General features: G+C 43.2%; 1 protein-coding gene across 3 annotated transcripts in view; it reads left to right on the top strand.

Moving 5' to 3' along the window:
* The window catches only part of LOC147725392 (ADP-ribosyl cyclase/cyclic ADP-ribose hydrolase 1-like), a 355,077-nt gene that overhangs the window by 264,660 nt on the left and 73,230 nt on the right, over window positions 1-17,187 (top strand). For 2 of the 3 annotated variants that reach the window (XM_086964519.1, XM_086964521.1), the window contains one exon: window positions 7,804-7,896. The exons of the other annotated variant lie outside the window; for it this stretch is intronic. In XM_086964519.1, the coding sequence (XP_086820645.1) occupies window positions 7,804-7,896 (93 nt within the window). The remainder of the gene's footprint in view (window positions 1-7,803; window positions 7,897-17,187) is intronic. 3 annotated transcript variants of the gene reach the window in all.

Here is a 17,187-nt window from a genome sequence, read left to right as displayed (position 1 = left end):
CATACTCCTGATTATGGAGTGGGAGCGGACATAAATAGATGGTTTGAGGCGTATGAGATTGATTTGCAGATGCACATGGGGAGCCTGTGGAAGCATATCCTTATTGAGGGGATGGACACCCTACTAGCCCTGGAGGGGAGTGACATGATGAGGTATCCCTCCATGAAAGAAGCTCTATTGAGTAAATGGTTAGAACCCAGAGAAGTTCAGACAAAAGATTAGGGACAGTGTGAAACTAGTCTTACAGACCTGTATGGATTGTGTTGATTATTTTTAATAGGCGTTTCGGTGCAGGGCAGTTATGTTATAGATTATCAGGGGATGTATAATTTGAGTGCAAAAGAGCACATGTTAAATCTTTGTTTTACAGATCTGCACTTGTTTGATAGTAAGCTTGATAGTAAGATCTCTAATCCCATGGAGCTTGCTAAGAAGGTGACTGCTGGGTCAGCACCTGGGTCCATGAGAATGTATCTGGGGGTGGGATGACCACAAGGGCGGGTAGGGTCATCACCATAACAATGGAGAGAAGACAAAAGCAAGGTGTTCTCTAAAGGGGCCCAAACAAGCTCCACAAGTCAGAATTCTCATCCCCCTGCTCAGAAGAAAAATAAGTTGTTCTCTGACAGCAAGTCTGCGGGAAAGGCACCCCCTAAGTGTTATGAGTATCAACAGAAAGGACATCACAAGGGGGATGCCAAGTGTCCCAAGTACACCACAAGGGGGATGCCAAGTGTCCTAACTGGCAAGATAGTTTTGAGGAAAGAGTAGAGTTTACTCTAGTATCCCTGGGTGACAGAGAGAAATTGAAGAGAACCCACATGCCTGACAATACTAGGAAGTACAGTCAGTAGGCTACCAGCAATAGGCAGAGAGTGGAGGCTCTGAGAGACACAGGAGCCACCATTACAACAGTCAGGTGAAATCTAGTGATTTCAGAGCAGGTAGTCCCTAATGTGTTCCATCAAGTGTTTTGCTCCTGAGACCCATGAGAGCTACTACCTTGTGGCTTTGGTTCCCTTTAAATGAGTGGGGGTCTCAGGTTTCTTGAGGGTAGCTGTGAGTCCACTGATGCCTGTGGATTGTCTGTTTAGTAACGACCTGGAGCATATGGCTTGGAAGGAGGTGGGTCTCAGACCACACTTGGAGATGTTGGGGTTGCCTGAGTGGGTGTGCCTGCCCACACCTTCCATGGCAGCTCAAGAGGGTGGTCAGGAGGACCTGAAGCCTGGAAGAATGGCCCAAGTACCTGCCAATAAGAGGGGACGTGGGAAACCAGCTCCCACAGTCCGGGAAGAGGCTGGCCCTGCGGGGACACACTACTGCTTACAGGGAAGAATGTGGCTGAACTGACCTGTCCAACTGGTAGAAGGAAGGGGGTCCCACCTGGGAGGAGTTCTCCGAGGCACAGAAGCACCCTACTGTTGTAGGTCTTCGGCAGCAGGCTGAGACCCAGTTCACTGGTAATACCTCTGGCATGCGTTGGTGGTACCCCAGTGCTTGTGGCCCTTTCTATTGGGTCTGGTTCATGATGACAGTCATTTGGGGGAAAACAATACCGTTGACTGGCTTGCCACCCTCTTTTATTGCCCACAAATAGAAATGGCCTGAGAGGCGTTCTGTAGGTTCTGTACTACCTACCAGACAAGAGGCAAGTCAGGGGGAAAGTCCAAAGCCCCTTGCAACCTTTCCCTGTTGTTAGCACCATTGCAGGTATTTGCTGGGAAGCAGAACTGTACCTTGGGATAACAGGATGTCAGAATGTAGGGACTGAGTCTCTTTACCATGTCAGTAGCTATAGGTTCAACCACGACTAGGTCACAGTGCCTCACTTGAACTCCATGCAAGTCGTTACAACATCTTGCCTTAGGGAAAGCGTTGGACTTTGGAATAGTATGATTCACTATTCCAATAACTGTCTGCGCAACAGGAGGGAACGTGTTGTACTTAAAAGTTCAACAACGTTTTCCCTAAGGTAAGTTGTTGTAATGACATGTGTGGTAAAGGAATGCATTGTAAAGGCCCATTTGTGGTTTGGATGACATTGTACAGGCACAGTGTGGTTAAGGCTACTTTTTAAAGGCTGCTTCTCATGTTTAGAGAATCCAGAATGAATTCCATTTCCGTAGTCGATGATTCCACAAATTTCCCATTTAAAAGTTCCAATTATTTAAAAAAGTGTGCTATACCAGCGGTATTGGAAGCATTACAAATTCAGTGCACAAGCTTGCTGAATTGTAATGGAAGATGTGTGTTCAACAAGGACTGTATTTCACTGGACGAACCTGAAGTTCAAATGTTTTCAGGGCAGAGGTTTTCTGAAACAATAAGGCTTTGATTTGGCTTTGCTTGTTAAAGTATGCCTTTGAATTTGGAATTGAAGGCCACAAGGAACTATCAGAGACTGTATGCGTCATTGGAAAAAGCATATTAGTGCAGCCGGTAACTATCTGGGAGACAGTTAAAATATATCGACTCCCGTCCTTCATTCTGAAACAGTCCTGGTCGCTTAAAATTAAATTGCTTTCATTTGAAAGTACAGTCATGAGGGGGAGAATTGAAGGAATACCAGTTCAATCAGGCCAAGTTTGCTACCAAGGCATTGCATGTGCCATGAATGGTAACGTTTTTACTGACAAGTGAGTGACCAATAGAAGAGTGCATTCCTTTCTAGTAAGAAATACCTCTTTCTCAGCCCGCTCTCATCAGTAAAGGAAGAAAAAAGACCATAACTAATTAATTAAGCTCCCTTCCATTGCTTCATTTCTACTCACCGAGAAATGTATTAACCACACTGCAGAGGGTATCTCTGCTATTGTGAATGGGAGCTGTTCTACCTTCTCGAGATGTAACATTGTGCAAATGATGTCCTTCTTGACCCTGAGTCGTTGTTTATGTGTCATGTTGAAAGGCAAGGTAACACCATGGCACGTGGCCACTTTGAGGACCTGATGTTCAACTAAACTGCATAATAGATCCAAGCTGACTTTGCCCAAGGTACAAATAAATAAAAAGACAAGTTACTTTGCATAATATCGTTAACAGACAACACAATGTTATTCAAGTTGTAAATGTGAGAGACAACGTTAGAATACTGTGAGCAACCGCAAGCACTTTATCTAAAATTTCATGATCAATTATAAATAAATATTATAATTTATCAATTATATTGATCATTATAAATAAACGTGTAGCAGCTTCCGTTTGTGATAGTTTTCAAATGTCATTATATGTAGCATAAATACATCTTTTTGATTGTGGAGAATTAGAAACCAATAAGAAATCAGGTAGGTCCATGCCTTCCGAAAGGAGAGAAATATGTTGTTTCATACAGTGTGGAATGTTCCAAACATTGTTGGCCCACTTTCCCTACTGAATAGGTGGTGACTATCCCTGAATGGGAGTAATGAGGGTCGGGTCTGCTTGCCTTAAACCCTGGTGTGGAATTCAAAAATTAGCATCACAACTATTTGTGTCCACTGGCCACAATTATCACATGTTTTAACCTGAAAGTGTGAAGTTAATTGTACCATTCTTTAGAAAACTATTAAGGTGTTCTCCACTGTAATTTATTAAATGTTGCCAATTGTCAAATCAGGCAATGTAAGGAATATTTGGTGAATTTATGTCTTTATTTCTTACCACTCCTAGACAAGTAGTCCGCAGAACTGTATCATTTGGAAAATCATCTGTGTTAGAATTAAGAAGGCTTGAAACAAGGTGTCTGTTCCCTAAACTTGTCAAGGTTTGGCATCCTAAATTCATTTCATGTCAATGGTATCTTTCCAATAATCATAGCCTTTCATGGCTAATTGACCATTTTGTATATATTATCTTGGTTTGTGTAAGCATTTATTGCTTTGCTGGTGTAGGGACAATTTAATGATAAAAAAATGTTTGGTCTAATTATTTGTGTACAGAGAAATGTGTGAATGTATCCCTATATGTTTTTGAGCTCCCTTGTGGGGGAGTAGGACAATATTCCCATTGTGTAAAATTAAAAACTGTGCATTTAACACAAGCTCAATGTAAATTACGATGTCCATAATGATGATAACAGAACATTTCACCGTAATTAGCAGAATTTAGATACAAGCCTTCACTCTTGAAGACAGTATACTATTATAGCTCTGAAAAGCATGGAGTTTACAGTTTCAACATCCCAATCATCAGAATGGATCCCAGGTACAATAACCTCACCCAGAGAAACCCTAAATTCATAAAGAATGTGCATCCCAATCATCAGAATGGATCCCAGGTACAATAACCTCACCCAGAGAAACCCTAAATTCATAAAGAATGTGCAGTATCTCTGTAGGACCAAAGATATCAAAGGGGACATTGTCACCCAGTTCTGTGGCAGAGTATTCTGGAAAATAATGGCCATTTATTGGCAATAAGGAAACAGTCACAAATCCAATCCAAATGAATAGAAAAACCAAAGAAAGTATTATCCAAACAAATATCCCAGGAGGAATCTGATAAGTGCATTTCATCCATGAAAAGAGAGCACAGGCTTGTCTAGAACGGAAGAACTGTCAAAAGAATGAGATCAAAAATAATCTGTTCCCACGCAATAACCAGAAGCAGTTAATTGAAAAACAGGAGCCACAGGTGAAGTTAAAGAACTGGTTGATTTCACAAGAGGTGGATCATTATAAACGACCTCTGTAGAAGATGCAGCAGTAACTACAGTCTTCAATTCAGTCATGCGGCTGGAATTTGTAGGGGTCGCAAGAATTAACTGAAGTGCGTTCTCCACCTCCCCCCCACCCCCTCCCTAGGTGGGGAGAAACAGCCTTGGTGGTGCTCACAAGCTGCAGAGGAATATCCTCAGGACTACTGTTTAAAATTGCCCACATGATGTAACTTGATCTCATCAATAGAAACAAAATGTTTGTCTTTAGAACCAGCAAGCAGTGACAATATTACAGTTCTTGTACCCTAAACACCAAGGCCTGGCACCCATGCAGTTTGCTGAAAATAAAAAGCGCTGGCCTCACCATCCATTCGAACTTTTAATCAACAACTCTGCTTCCTTTTTCTACTAAGATCCTCGACAAGTATGGCTACCAACTTTTATCATGGTAACTGGCAGTAGGCCAAGTCTTAGTTTTACGATGCAGGACACAGGCAATTGTAGATATTTCTGAAGGTTATTAGACAGCATATAACAACCACTGTGACATCCCAGCTCCTCATCAACTGCTAGCTTCTCAAGCGTCCTGGAGTCCAACACTCTAGAAGACAGCAGTGGAAGCATCCAGTTGCCAGGACACAACACATCCCTCTTCCTTAATACAATACAAAAATTCAAATAGCTGCTGCAGTATAATATATTCATACATCTAAATCAATTATAGAGCTACTGAACTCTTCATTACCAACATTCAAGAGTTAGAAATACAGCAAACATTTGTTCACCATTTAGGTGCATACTTTAAGTGCATACATTGTCTTTAAACAGCTTTGGACTTTACCTACATACCGGTGTCATGCCCCTCCTAACAGGTCTTTGCCTTAATCTCCACTCAACAGGTACCTTTCTTAACTCCACAAATCTCCTTGGTTCGGACAACTTGACATAACCTTTAATCACCCTTTACCAACTCTCCTCAGTTAGAACAACTTGGCATAACCTTCCATCACCCTGTTATCGGGACACACCCTCTCATGCACACTGTTCTCCAATTTCTTTTCTTTCCTTTCATTCTGTTCATTATGTCTCTGAACATATGGAGCTTGACACTTCTCCATCTTCTGAATCGATTTTTCAACATCCAACACTAGATACTTAGACTTGACCCTCCTCGATGACCCTTTCAAAGTGCATGGTACTCTCCCTTTAAGTAGGTGAAACGGAGACTCACCTGTCATAGAGTGGTCCGATAGTGCCACAACACTTCTGATTCCTGATGGGTCTCAAATTGCAAACCTCATTAATATTCATGAGGTAGGTCATTTGCAACCCACTGGGAATCGCAGAAAGTGTTCAAATCACTTTCATACATGCCTTTTTACGAAGATTCGAAATTACGGAATCGCAAAACATTTTCCTCATACATCTGGCCCTAAGAAGTTTATTAGGCAGCATACAATGACCCCTATCACTCCCAGCTTAATACTAACTGCCAAGTTCTCAAGCGTCCTAAAATCCAGCACTCTAGAATCCAGAAGTGGAAGCAGTTGCCAGGATACAACACTTAGACTGAAATCATGTATGAGATACATTATTGAAAAATGAACTCCAACATCCAGTTGTACATATAAAATGTTTTTTTTTCTCCCCAGTACTCTATTGTAGTGTGACAAAGTTCTTGTTCTATCAGGTTGTACAGTGTGAGTAGACACAATGTCTGGTGTCCTGCTGAAAGAATGAGTTGTGCCTAAGGCATGAGCTTGTGAGGCCAATGTTGCTTCAGGGATTACCGTAAACCGGATGCCTCCAGTCCAAAAGCCTTCTATTGAATGAGCTGAGCTCAGATTCAAACTATTTGTGTATCTTGCAACAGCTTTGGCCAACAGTCTCAGAGTCAATAGCTTAAATTATGAGGGTTAATAGCATTAGAGAAAGATGTTCCCACTGGTGGCCGTCATATAGAAAAAGTGGTGAGGCGGGTGGAGGGGGCACAAGGGGGGAGTGTGGGGGTGGGGAGCATGGCAGAGGTTTAATAATAATTTTCTCAAAACAGAAGACGTACCTAAGGTGCCGGCCGCCTCCCGCATCAAACTTTGTCGCGTTCTTCCTGGTCCCAGAGGAAACTGGGACAGTATCAAAGACTCTTTGTGCAATCCCCATGCTGCTTTCTTGCTATGAGCGGTACAAAAGGGGGTGGTGATGGACGGAGCATCTGAATCAATCAAACACTCACACCCAGTCAAAAGATCTGGGTTCTTGCTATGAGAGCAGCACGGAGATTGACCTAAGCTGGCCGGTCTGACACTCTGCTAGGACAGGTAGTCTGTGCTGTTTCTCCAACCTGGCTTTTCAATACAGCCGCGTTGGAGAAACCTGAGTGTACATGTGTGTTTGGCCAGACTGAGACGGCTGGTCAACACAACACATGCACACGTAAAAGTGCACAAACCAGTCCTCCTCTCCATCCCATGGCCCCAGCCCCACCCTTTCCTACACACACTGCTTGAGCCAGCTGCTTAAAAAAAAGATGGTAGAACATCGTTTCACTTTTCAGCTGCTGGCTCTAAGCCAGTGGGGCGATGCTCCTCTGCCATTGTGGAGGAGCTGTCACTGGATGTTCTCCCAACTTTGCCTTTTTTTACTGATCACCAGAGGGTTAGTGAAGATACCAACTGGAAAATGTTTAGATGAAGAGCACACAACCGTATGACAGACAAGGGACACGTCCACAAAGGGCTGGCTGACAAGTTACCATACTTGAACATAAGTACAGAAAGAGTCCATTGTGTGATGGTGAAAGACCAATGTGATGACTTTGGTGTGTGAAAAAGTCACCCTGTTTCCGAAAATCTTGACTGGGTGTAAAAAAAAAAACAGTGACATTTTTTGAAAATCTTGTTATAAATGCTGCAATCGATGACTAGCACATCAGTTCCAGTAATTAAAGTTCAACCTAGTAAAGTATGATTTGTATTTTTATCTGTGTTATGTCTAATTTATTTGTCCCAAAACTAGCAAGATGTATAATTTAATTACTGAACCATACGTTGTATCTGCATTTAGAAAGGCAAGTGTTACAGGAATGTATTCTGAACAAAAGTTTGTGTTGGTTCCTTATCCAAAAGATTGGATTACTTCCTTATATATATTTCTTATATTTGCAGCATATTTTGGAGTGTTGAGGTTCCCAATTTAGACCCACTGAAAATAACGGAAGTACGGATTTGGGTTATGGATAACATCGATGGTCCTGACAGGTATTATTATCAATTTATATTATTTGTGCCAAAAAGCTCCCCAGTATTAGTATTTCTTAACACACTAACTATACATATCATGATTTAAAAATTATAAAACAGCAGCTAGCCTACTACTAAACCCACAAGCGTTCAATGTCGCCATTGTCCCAAATAACTTGCACCTGCTTGATCTCTGCACGGCCCTTTCTTCAGTCATAGAATCTTTATTGTAGGATGGGTGCCTTGACGATATAAAACAAAACAAAAATAATTAATTTTGAATCAGTATCGTTTTTCAAAAAACCAATAGAATACCAGAAGGACAATCAGGTATTATCTACAGACCGAAAAAAATGCAGTCCCATACTTCATGACAGTTTCAAGTGACCATAACTGAAAACCCCAAAACTATGTATATGGTTTCTTCCTCTTGCATTGAACAACGAGCAACAGCAAATGAGGTTATGCATCCAGATCCTCGTCTTCTTATGATGCACTTATAAATTCTTTTCCCCTTAATTAGTCTGCATAAGGGTCTTATTATGAGGTTGACGGTCCAATTGACCGCCAAACTCACTGTCTCAGTGCGGTGGTCGGACCGCCCTAATACAAGTACGGTGGTCGGACCACCATAGGGCCACTTCTGCCAGGGGAGGTGGGTGACATTTGAAAGTGGTGGGGCGCAAAGTGATTTGCATACTGCACCGTGGCGAGCGAGCGCAGCGAGCGAGCCTGAACCCCAAAAGGGGGGTTTGGGGGGATAATCCCCCCCCCCCAAGAAAATTTTGAAAAAAAGGAAGAAAAATCGTGCATTTTCAAGCAAATTTGAGAAAGCAGAAAGGTTAATAAAGCAATTGTGAAAGTGCAGTTATTACATTAATAGAAGGCATAACATAGGTAGCTGCTTATTCAGTATAACCACAGAGCTTCATACATTCCGTCCTATTATGCTCAGGTGCAGAATTCAGACTATAAGAGTTTCATGGAAATCTCAGCTCTAAGAGTAGAAGAAGTTGCAAAACAGTTGGGAAACAGCCTTCACAAAGCTTTGGGAACCACGCCTTACCTTTACCACGTTTACAGTAAATAATGGAAATAATAAAATATTAACATATTTGTGTTTGTTAGTCACATGAAATGAGAAATGTTGCCCTGTCCAATGTATCAATACCAAAAACATGCACTTACCACTACCCTCATTTTCAGGCTACCAGACCACTGTGTGATTTTGATAGCATTTAGAAGCTTAGCCCGTGATCTTAAATCTGGAAAAATATCCACTTTCTGCCAGTACTTTTGCCCAAGCCCAAGGTAGCCCTCTGTATTTGTCTACACCTTCTAAAATCAAATGCAAGGAGAATGTTCCTGTTTTTCTTCTCCTAACTGTTCTCAAAGTAGAACAGGTGATCTGAAATGCAAAATTTAGTGAGAACCCTGGTTGACAATTTACCAAAAGGTATGTAGTGCTTCTGTTACGGCATTGGAGACCTTGGACATCTATTTTAAAACTGGGCCTAGGTGGGTGGCAGGGAAAAACACAGAAAATGCTAGCAGGTAAAGAAAAATACTAGCCAAAATTAAAACACACACAAACATCACTTAGAAACCGTCTCACTTTACTGCAAAATCCACCCTAGACCTTATCCCTCACTTAGTCGCATTGTGACGGTTAGGCAATCCTTGATACCCCCATGGTATCCCTGGCCCTTTTGAGGTGCATCCAGTATCCCAAGACATTTCTCTAGATATCCACACAAGATTAATTACAACACCGACCATTGACAGTACATTTCAACACCACAGCATATTTACTGAACTGAAATAATGTGTTTTTGTGCAAGAATCATGTATTTTTTCAAGTCAATTATCAGCCCTTTGCCCTGCCGTGGTATTTAAGGTGGTACTTTTTCGGAGACAGGTGACTGTTCAGGGGCCAAATGTGGTGAAGCGTAAACTGATTTGCATACTGCATCATAGCGAGCGAGCGAGCCCGAAACCCATAAGGGGGTTTTGAAAAAAGAGAAGAAAAATCGTGAATTTTCAAGCAAACTTGAAAACTTACAAACTGCAAGTAACAAAAGGATCTCTCTGACAAAAGCAGTGACTCACTGACCTATTTACATCATATGCATGTTGTGATCTGCATCAGGTACATGTTCTTTGCAGCAGGAACATTAACCTTCTGCGCTGCCGCCTGCTGCCCTGTTCACTACTGGGACTGCAAACATAGGCTAGCTCTGCCAGACTGCCAACGTGCCTCCATATATAGGCCAACAACTGATTTTTCTATTTTTTGTTTTATATAGCGAAATAGACCTGAGACATCGGGTATCAGAGCGCTTTACATGAGCACCAGTTTTGTTACATTACCATTAATGCCTAAATAAACCTCACTTTACATGAATGTGTCTTATAAAGAGTCTTGGATAAATAGGGTGAATGAGCACAGCACATAAGCGGCAACTTGCTTATTCATCTCAACCCCTTGAAACCCTACATGCCTTGCCCTTTCTTCCACCCTACCGTCCATGCTGCAGCAACAAATGTCATTGAACCACTACCACATTGTCAACTTTGAATTACAAAATATGTTAGACTTTTTGATGTAACATTCTCAACAAGCAAGGCATTGTAAGCAGCTTGAAACAAGCATTTACAATGCAATGGTTTCGCCTTTCGAAAAGTTAGAGCTATTGGCAGTGTAAATGACAAAATTTGTATATATGTGTTGGTTTTGAAAACAGATAAATAAATGGCATTGTCATTAGTTTAATCTCTGCAGTCACTCTGCAGTCCCTAGCACTCCATAGCACTCCCTTGCACTCTGCACTCCCTTGCACTCTGCACTCCCTTGCACTCCCTAGCAGTCCCTAGTCACTCTGCACTCCCTAGCACTCCTGGTCTGGTGCAGCTCATACTTCTCACTGATGACACCACCCCTGCCAGCTCTCCACAAGCTTTAGATCTTTTATTTGAAGCTACAAAAAATATTAGGTGTAATCCATTCACACAGTATTGCCGTATTCCTTACCAATCCACTTCATCACATAACTGTTACCACAAAACATTTCTGCACACCTCTAGTCTCCAATCTGCTAACGTTATAACAACTATTCAGTGGCACTGAGTGACCCTTTGCTCTTTTATGCGGAGCACCTTAAAGTGAAACTCATACGTGCTGGCTGGTATTGATTCACTTATCAGGCTGTCTGCGCCCATCCTATTCCAGTGTGACATTAGCACACACTCCACATCGGCGGGAGAGGCGGATCGGGGGGGGGAGGGGGATTGATGGGTGAAATAGCGAGTAAATGCATTTCAGTGGATGGGTGATTATATTGGTTTTGTGAATGGGTTTATGCGTAGATGGATGAGTGGGTACATGATTGAGTGATTCGATAGGCGAATAAGCAGATAGGTGGATTAGTGTATCGAAGGATGGGTGAATGGGCTGATGGGTGGCTTAGTAGATGCCTGAGTGGATAAATGGAAGGGTTGATACATGGGTTGATGAATCAGTAACTGGGTGGATGAATGAGGTGAGTGGATGATTGAAATGGTGACTGACTGTGCAGATTAACACCTGCATCAGACTTCTCACAAAGCTTTATCACAAGATCTTATACTTGTGTTCCGCAGCAGGGTCAGTGGAGCCAAATCATATGGTGAACCCCCAAATCACAGCAGCCTAAATTTGTAAATGTTATGCCGGGTCACTCCTGGTAAGGAACTTTACTCTACCTGTTGTTGCTTTGCAGAAGCAGTGCTGCACATTGTGGCTGAAGTAGCAGGGGCCAGTGATCTTTAAGCTAAGCACAACTGTGGTTGAAAGATAACACCAGTAAATCGCCAAAAGTTGTGGATTTCCTGTACTATTACCAATACTTTAAATTATACATGTAGACAATCCCTAGAGTACGTTTATATATTACAGTTTTTATACAAAATGCAACAGTTTTCCTCTTTGTAAAATCCATTGTCCAAAGACTTGGTAGATATGTGGCTCTCAGTGAATCACTTCAATGCCTAATGCATGGAAAGATGTACTGCTAGATAACAGGTTGCATGTGAGCTGAACAAACCGATTGAGAAGGTATGTAAATACTACAAGTTACACTTTTGGGGTTGTCCTTAATGGGCAATTGGCCACTCTTTTACCCCTGTCCTGAAAACATCCACATTCCTTGTAAATGTATTCCAGTAGTACAACTGCCTTACTAGGACATTTCCCGGAACTAAGGTCCTTCTGTTGGTGTATAAGTCTGCATATTCAGATTTTATCGTTATAAGGATCCATCTAATATTGTCAGGCAAATAGATTTTTTCGGTGCACAAAATAGCCGTTAGTCTCAGCCAGAATCAAAGATCAATGTATGCTTCCCCAGGCAATAATATGTGAATGCTCCAATACTCCATCCGATTTACTGGAATTCTCATAGAGCACATAAGAAATAAGTTCGTTTATCAGATGGTTCTAAATTTGGGCTAACTACCTCGACTCTGTGATAGGTTGTTAGATCCGCAGAGAAGCTTTTAATTATTCAATTTTTGTCAGTACTTGGAAGTACATGATCCTCCTTGCATAGTCCAGTGTGTACTCTTTTTTTTATATGATCAACGCTTGCCCTTCAGCCGCCGCCCAATTGGAGACGTCCCTTCTCCAGGCCTCAAACTGTGTCCCTGTACTAGATTTCAATGTCATTGACACCTGTCTCTTCACTAGCGCCATGACTAAATCTATGAATTTGTTCCCTACTTTTCATCTTGGGAGGTATGGGAACAGGCCCAACAAGCACACTTCGATGGAATTGTCCACTACTCTCTCCAAGGTGGTGCCTATCTGTGTTGTCACTACACCCCAAAACAGACGCAAGAACTCACAGTCCCAGACCATGTGTATACAGTCTGCGTCTCGGAAGGTACACCTCGGGCAATTGCGCATCTTTGCTCCATGAATAGTCTGAAGCCTGTGCAGAGTCATGTAGGTCATATTAACAAAATTAAGCTGGGTATATTTCAGTTGCTGTACCGACTTCGGCCATGCCAGCACTTTTCCCCAGTCTTGATCAGTGAATTCTTTGTTTAAGGCCTGTTCCCACTTAGATCTAATCTTGGTTAAGGGCATCAAAGTGGTCTTTATCAGTGCCTTAAAAAAACAATTTACTTGGTGTCTAGCTGTGCCTAAGGTGAGCAAGGCATGTAGGAGTCGGAGTATGTGTCACCAGTTCTTCACGACCTCTGCCCCATAACATTCCAAAGGTGCATATCCGAGTTTCATATTGTATGAACTGGCCCACGGAGAGGCCATTATTTTCTACTAAGTCCTCAAAGGGGATCAGGGCGTTCTCACTATAGCAGTCTCCTACTGTCTCTAGCCCCACCTCCGTCCAAGCAAGCAGTTGCTCCGGCCCAAATATCAAGCATGGAACTCCATGAGACAGGCTCACCAGTGGGAGGATCAGCGTGTATCTGGGGGTTTCCATCATTTTGGACATGCATCGTCGTTTCCATCATCTCAGGGATGCAGTCTGCAACATAGGCAGGAAGGGGTCACCGTTGTGTAGTCCAGTATCTTTGCTAACAAAAATGTGGGATGTAAGCCGGGCACAGACAGAAACGTCCCCTCCGTATTCACTCCCTCCAATCATTGCGCTAGCCATTGCAGTTGGGAGGCTAATTGATACAATTCTAAATTCGGGACTTCCAGGCCCCCTTCCCTCACGGACGCTGCGCTGCAGTGTTTTCAGGGAAACCCTCTTCTGTCCTACTCCCGACATGAAATCTCTCACAAGTGAGTTTAGATGAGTAAACCATCTGTTTCCACACATCAAGGGGCATGATTGTTGCCCTCTGACCCCCCCCCCCCTCCTGTTTGACCCTCAAGCCCCAGCCGTGAATAGAATGTATATGTTATAGAGGTCATTAAAAATCATAGTGTGTCGCCGAGAATGCAAAATGGCATATTTTTCACAAACTGCCAACCTCAATTTAGCGCAGAATATCCACTCAAAAGTATACACATTACACATATACCTGTTATATTAACATTTTCAAAAATCCACAATATTAAATAAACGTGAACTGGTATGTAAACAGCCAGAGAACATTTTCATAAAATCAATGTTTTTATTCAAAGCCAAAACCCACAAAAATGTTGGCCAATAACAGTCTCGTTAATTCTCTCCTAAATTTCAAAATTCTAGGCTAGCACAAAAAGTTAATCGTTCATCATGAGTTACAGCCCAGGCTGCAATAATCCGCAACACGTTTAGTTCAGAGTTTCTGATCTGAAAAAAGGAAATTCAGGGCAAGCTGACAAAGCTGCTTGAAGTGTCACTTAATGTGAAGATTTTATTTTCTGAGAACGCAGCACAGGGCGGGACCGAGGTCAGAGCATAATATGCCACAGTTGTCTCCTTTGTCAGTGCAAAGAAAATACTCCCAGTAAAGAAGGACGTTTCACATTCAGCCCTGCGTGCAGCATTTTAATGGGTTTTTAGCCAAAGGCTTCCTAGAGTAGGTTCCTCCATGATATTGGAGGTCACAATTGTTCAGGGAGGCACATGCCTTGGTATGATGCCAGTCATTCTATGACGATTATGGGAAAACTTCCCAGATGCATCTCATTCCAGAACAGTTGACACATTAGTGAGTAAATTTTTTTTAAGCTGCCCCACCGCTAATGACAACGAAAAGCCGTTAGCCATATTTAATCCTAACTAATGACAAATGCGAAAAGACAAGGTTTCACCATTTTATAAATCAGAAAAAAATGCAGTTAAAAAATAAATCTTGTTAAGGGATTTACACATACACAGTCGCCTGTAAACAGACGGTGTGTCTCCAGTGAAAGCATCACAGCCCTGCACCTATTCACAGTTCCCCCAGCTCAGGCCAGCTGTTCCAAAGTGATATCATAATGGCTCTGACCTGCTCGGCCCCTGCCTCACGAATCACGATCAGAGCAGGCCCTGCACACACCAGCAGACTCATCGAAACGCAATCTGTCTCCTCACGCATGCCCAGAAATTCTCTAATGTCAATGACAGTATATGAATATGTCTTCTATGCCACTTCTGTAGGGGTGTTAAAGAAAGGGAGTCCATAGTCAGTAAGAGGAACATACTTGTACCACTCTGTCACTACTTTTCGTAGTGTAATATATATATAACAATTCTTACAACGTGGTGTATTCTATGTCTTATAAAACATTACCTCAGACTTTTCTCGCATCTTCCTTCCATGTGACCAGCATCCTGGAAGCCAGCCGCCTTCTGCTGTTTGCGTTCAGTTTAAGGCCAAGTTGAAGTCAACAGTACACGGTGTCTTCCAAAGGTGAAAAAGAACAGCTTATGAAATAAAGGGTGTATGGAGCAAGACTTTCCACGTCAATTCCATTTTTAATCACATCATCTCCGAAGAAGATACTGGAGTCCTGGACTAGTTATATAACGTGTGTAAGAGGCAGAGCTTTCCCCAGTAGAAAATCGACGCAGTAGCACAGGTTTCTGCTAGTTACCTTGAGGCCCTCCGACCACGCGATTATCTTCCTTGTCAGACAGGATCCATCAGGATGTCCCACCCCACCACGCGCGGCATCCAATGATGGATGCTGCGTGGTGGACCAGCCAATCCTGGAGCTGCATGCAGCGCCAGGATTGGCTAGGGGGTCACATTTGCTGCTCGCCCTGTCGCCCTTTGGAAACACAGGCTGTGGCAGCAAACAAGCACTCCTGGGTCCCGCTGGGGAACTTACAGTGCGCATGCTTGAGAAAGTTTTCAACTTTCCCAAGCATGCGCACTGTAAGTTCCCCAGCGGGACTGTCACTGCGCACTACGGTCTGCTGCAGCCTGAGTGTGGACTGTCACTCAAGCTGCAGCAGGCCACCCCCCCTGCGCAATTCCTGCCGGCGGCTTTTATTTTAGAAGACTGAAGAGTGAAGACATACTGATAGGAGGATTACGGCCGGCGGCCGTGATGCGTCCATGGTGGCTGGTGGGGCTACGCCCCTACGCCCCAATGGACGCACCGCTGCTGACTACTGCTGCCCTGGCGGTGTTGCAGAGGTCTTGACATTGTAAAATGCTTGGCAGTGCCGCTGCGGCACGCAAAGCTTATCTCTGCCATGGTTTTCATGGCTGTGAGCCTGCCATGAAAAGTGTGGCAGAGAAGAAACAAAGGGGGCCCGACAGGGCCTCCTGCTGCCTCTGCGCCAGGGCATGCATGCAGGAGGGCTCTCTGTTTGCATGCACCCCCAGTTCCTGCAGGGCAGGGACTTGATAGTCAATGCCCTACAGGAACTTGCTTTGGCATGCCCATTTGGGTTCCTTTTATATAGACACCTCCAAAGGACCGCCAAACAACCGTCTTCCACTGACGAAAAAAGTCTGAATCTGGTGGGTGGTGTGCACACAGATTTGGCGGTGCAGGACCAGGGCGATCCCACTCCAGCACCGCCAAACTCGTAATAAGGACCTAAATAAAAAGGTCATTATTTGTGTCACTGCTCCTAGACCCGAGCTATAAAAAAATGGCTTCAGTAATTCGCTACTCATATGAAAACTAGGTAAAGCAGTGTTAATTTTTGCTTTTAATATATAGTCTCATTTCATTGGTTTTGATAGAAACATGCACATCAATACAACTTTAGAACAATACATCCGTTCCACGCTCTCAGATTGATGTAGACTCTGAAAAACCCTCAGCATCACAAAGTATAATTCCTGAGATATTCGTCAGTCAGTAAATTCCCCACCATCTTCCCCATATCCTTTGATATTTCTATGCAAGCCTCCTGCCATATATTTGGCGTTGTCTTGCTTACCGCAGCAGTCCTTCTCTGCTGCCCATTCGGATAGTGTGGGCAGGCTGGGGGAGGCTGGGGGAGTTCCATTTGCATGCAATGTCCCTTTTAGCAATGATTGTTGCCATACTTACAAGCGCATAGCCCCCCCGGTACTGCCTAGGTCCTCCAAGAAACCCAGTAGAGCCAGCTTGGGTGACAATTCAACCGTTCTCTCCAGCACCTGTGTGAGGGTGTTGGCGATTCACTTCCAGTAGTTAGCAATGTTTGTTCACTGCCACACCATGTGAAAGAGGCCTGCCTCTGGATTCATACACAGGGCGCATTTGGGTTTGTTGAATGTGCCAGCATGCCAAAGATGTATGTCATAGGCAAATAGTGTAAATTAATCAACCACAGTCAGGAAGAAACGTTCGATTTGTCTTGGGGACAGACATTCCTCCCACCATTCTGTGTCCTCTTTGGTACATAGACATAGACATCGTTCCCACTTATGTCCAAGACT

The sequence above is a fragment of the Lissotriton vulgaris genome, chromosome 3_2, assembly GCF_964263255.1.
Source record: "Lissotriton vulgaris chromosome 3_2, aLisVul1.2, whole genome shotgun sequence".
Classification (NCBI taxonomy): domain Eukaryota; kingdom Metazoa; phylum Chordata; class Amphibia; order Caudata; family Salamandridae; genus Lissotriton; species Lissotriton vulgaris.
The sequence above is the reverse complement of the archived record's forward strand: the minus strand, read 5'-3'. Positions and strand labels throughout refer to the sequence as shown.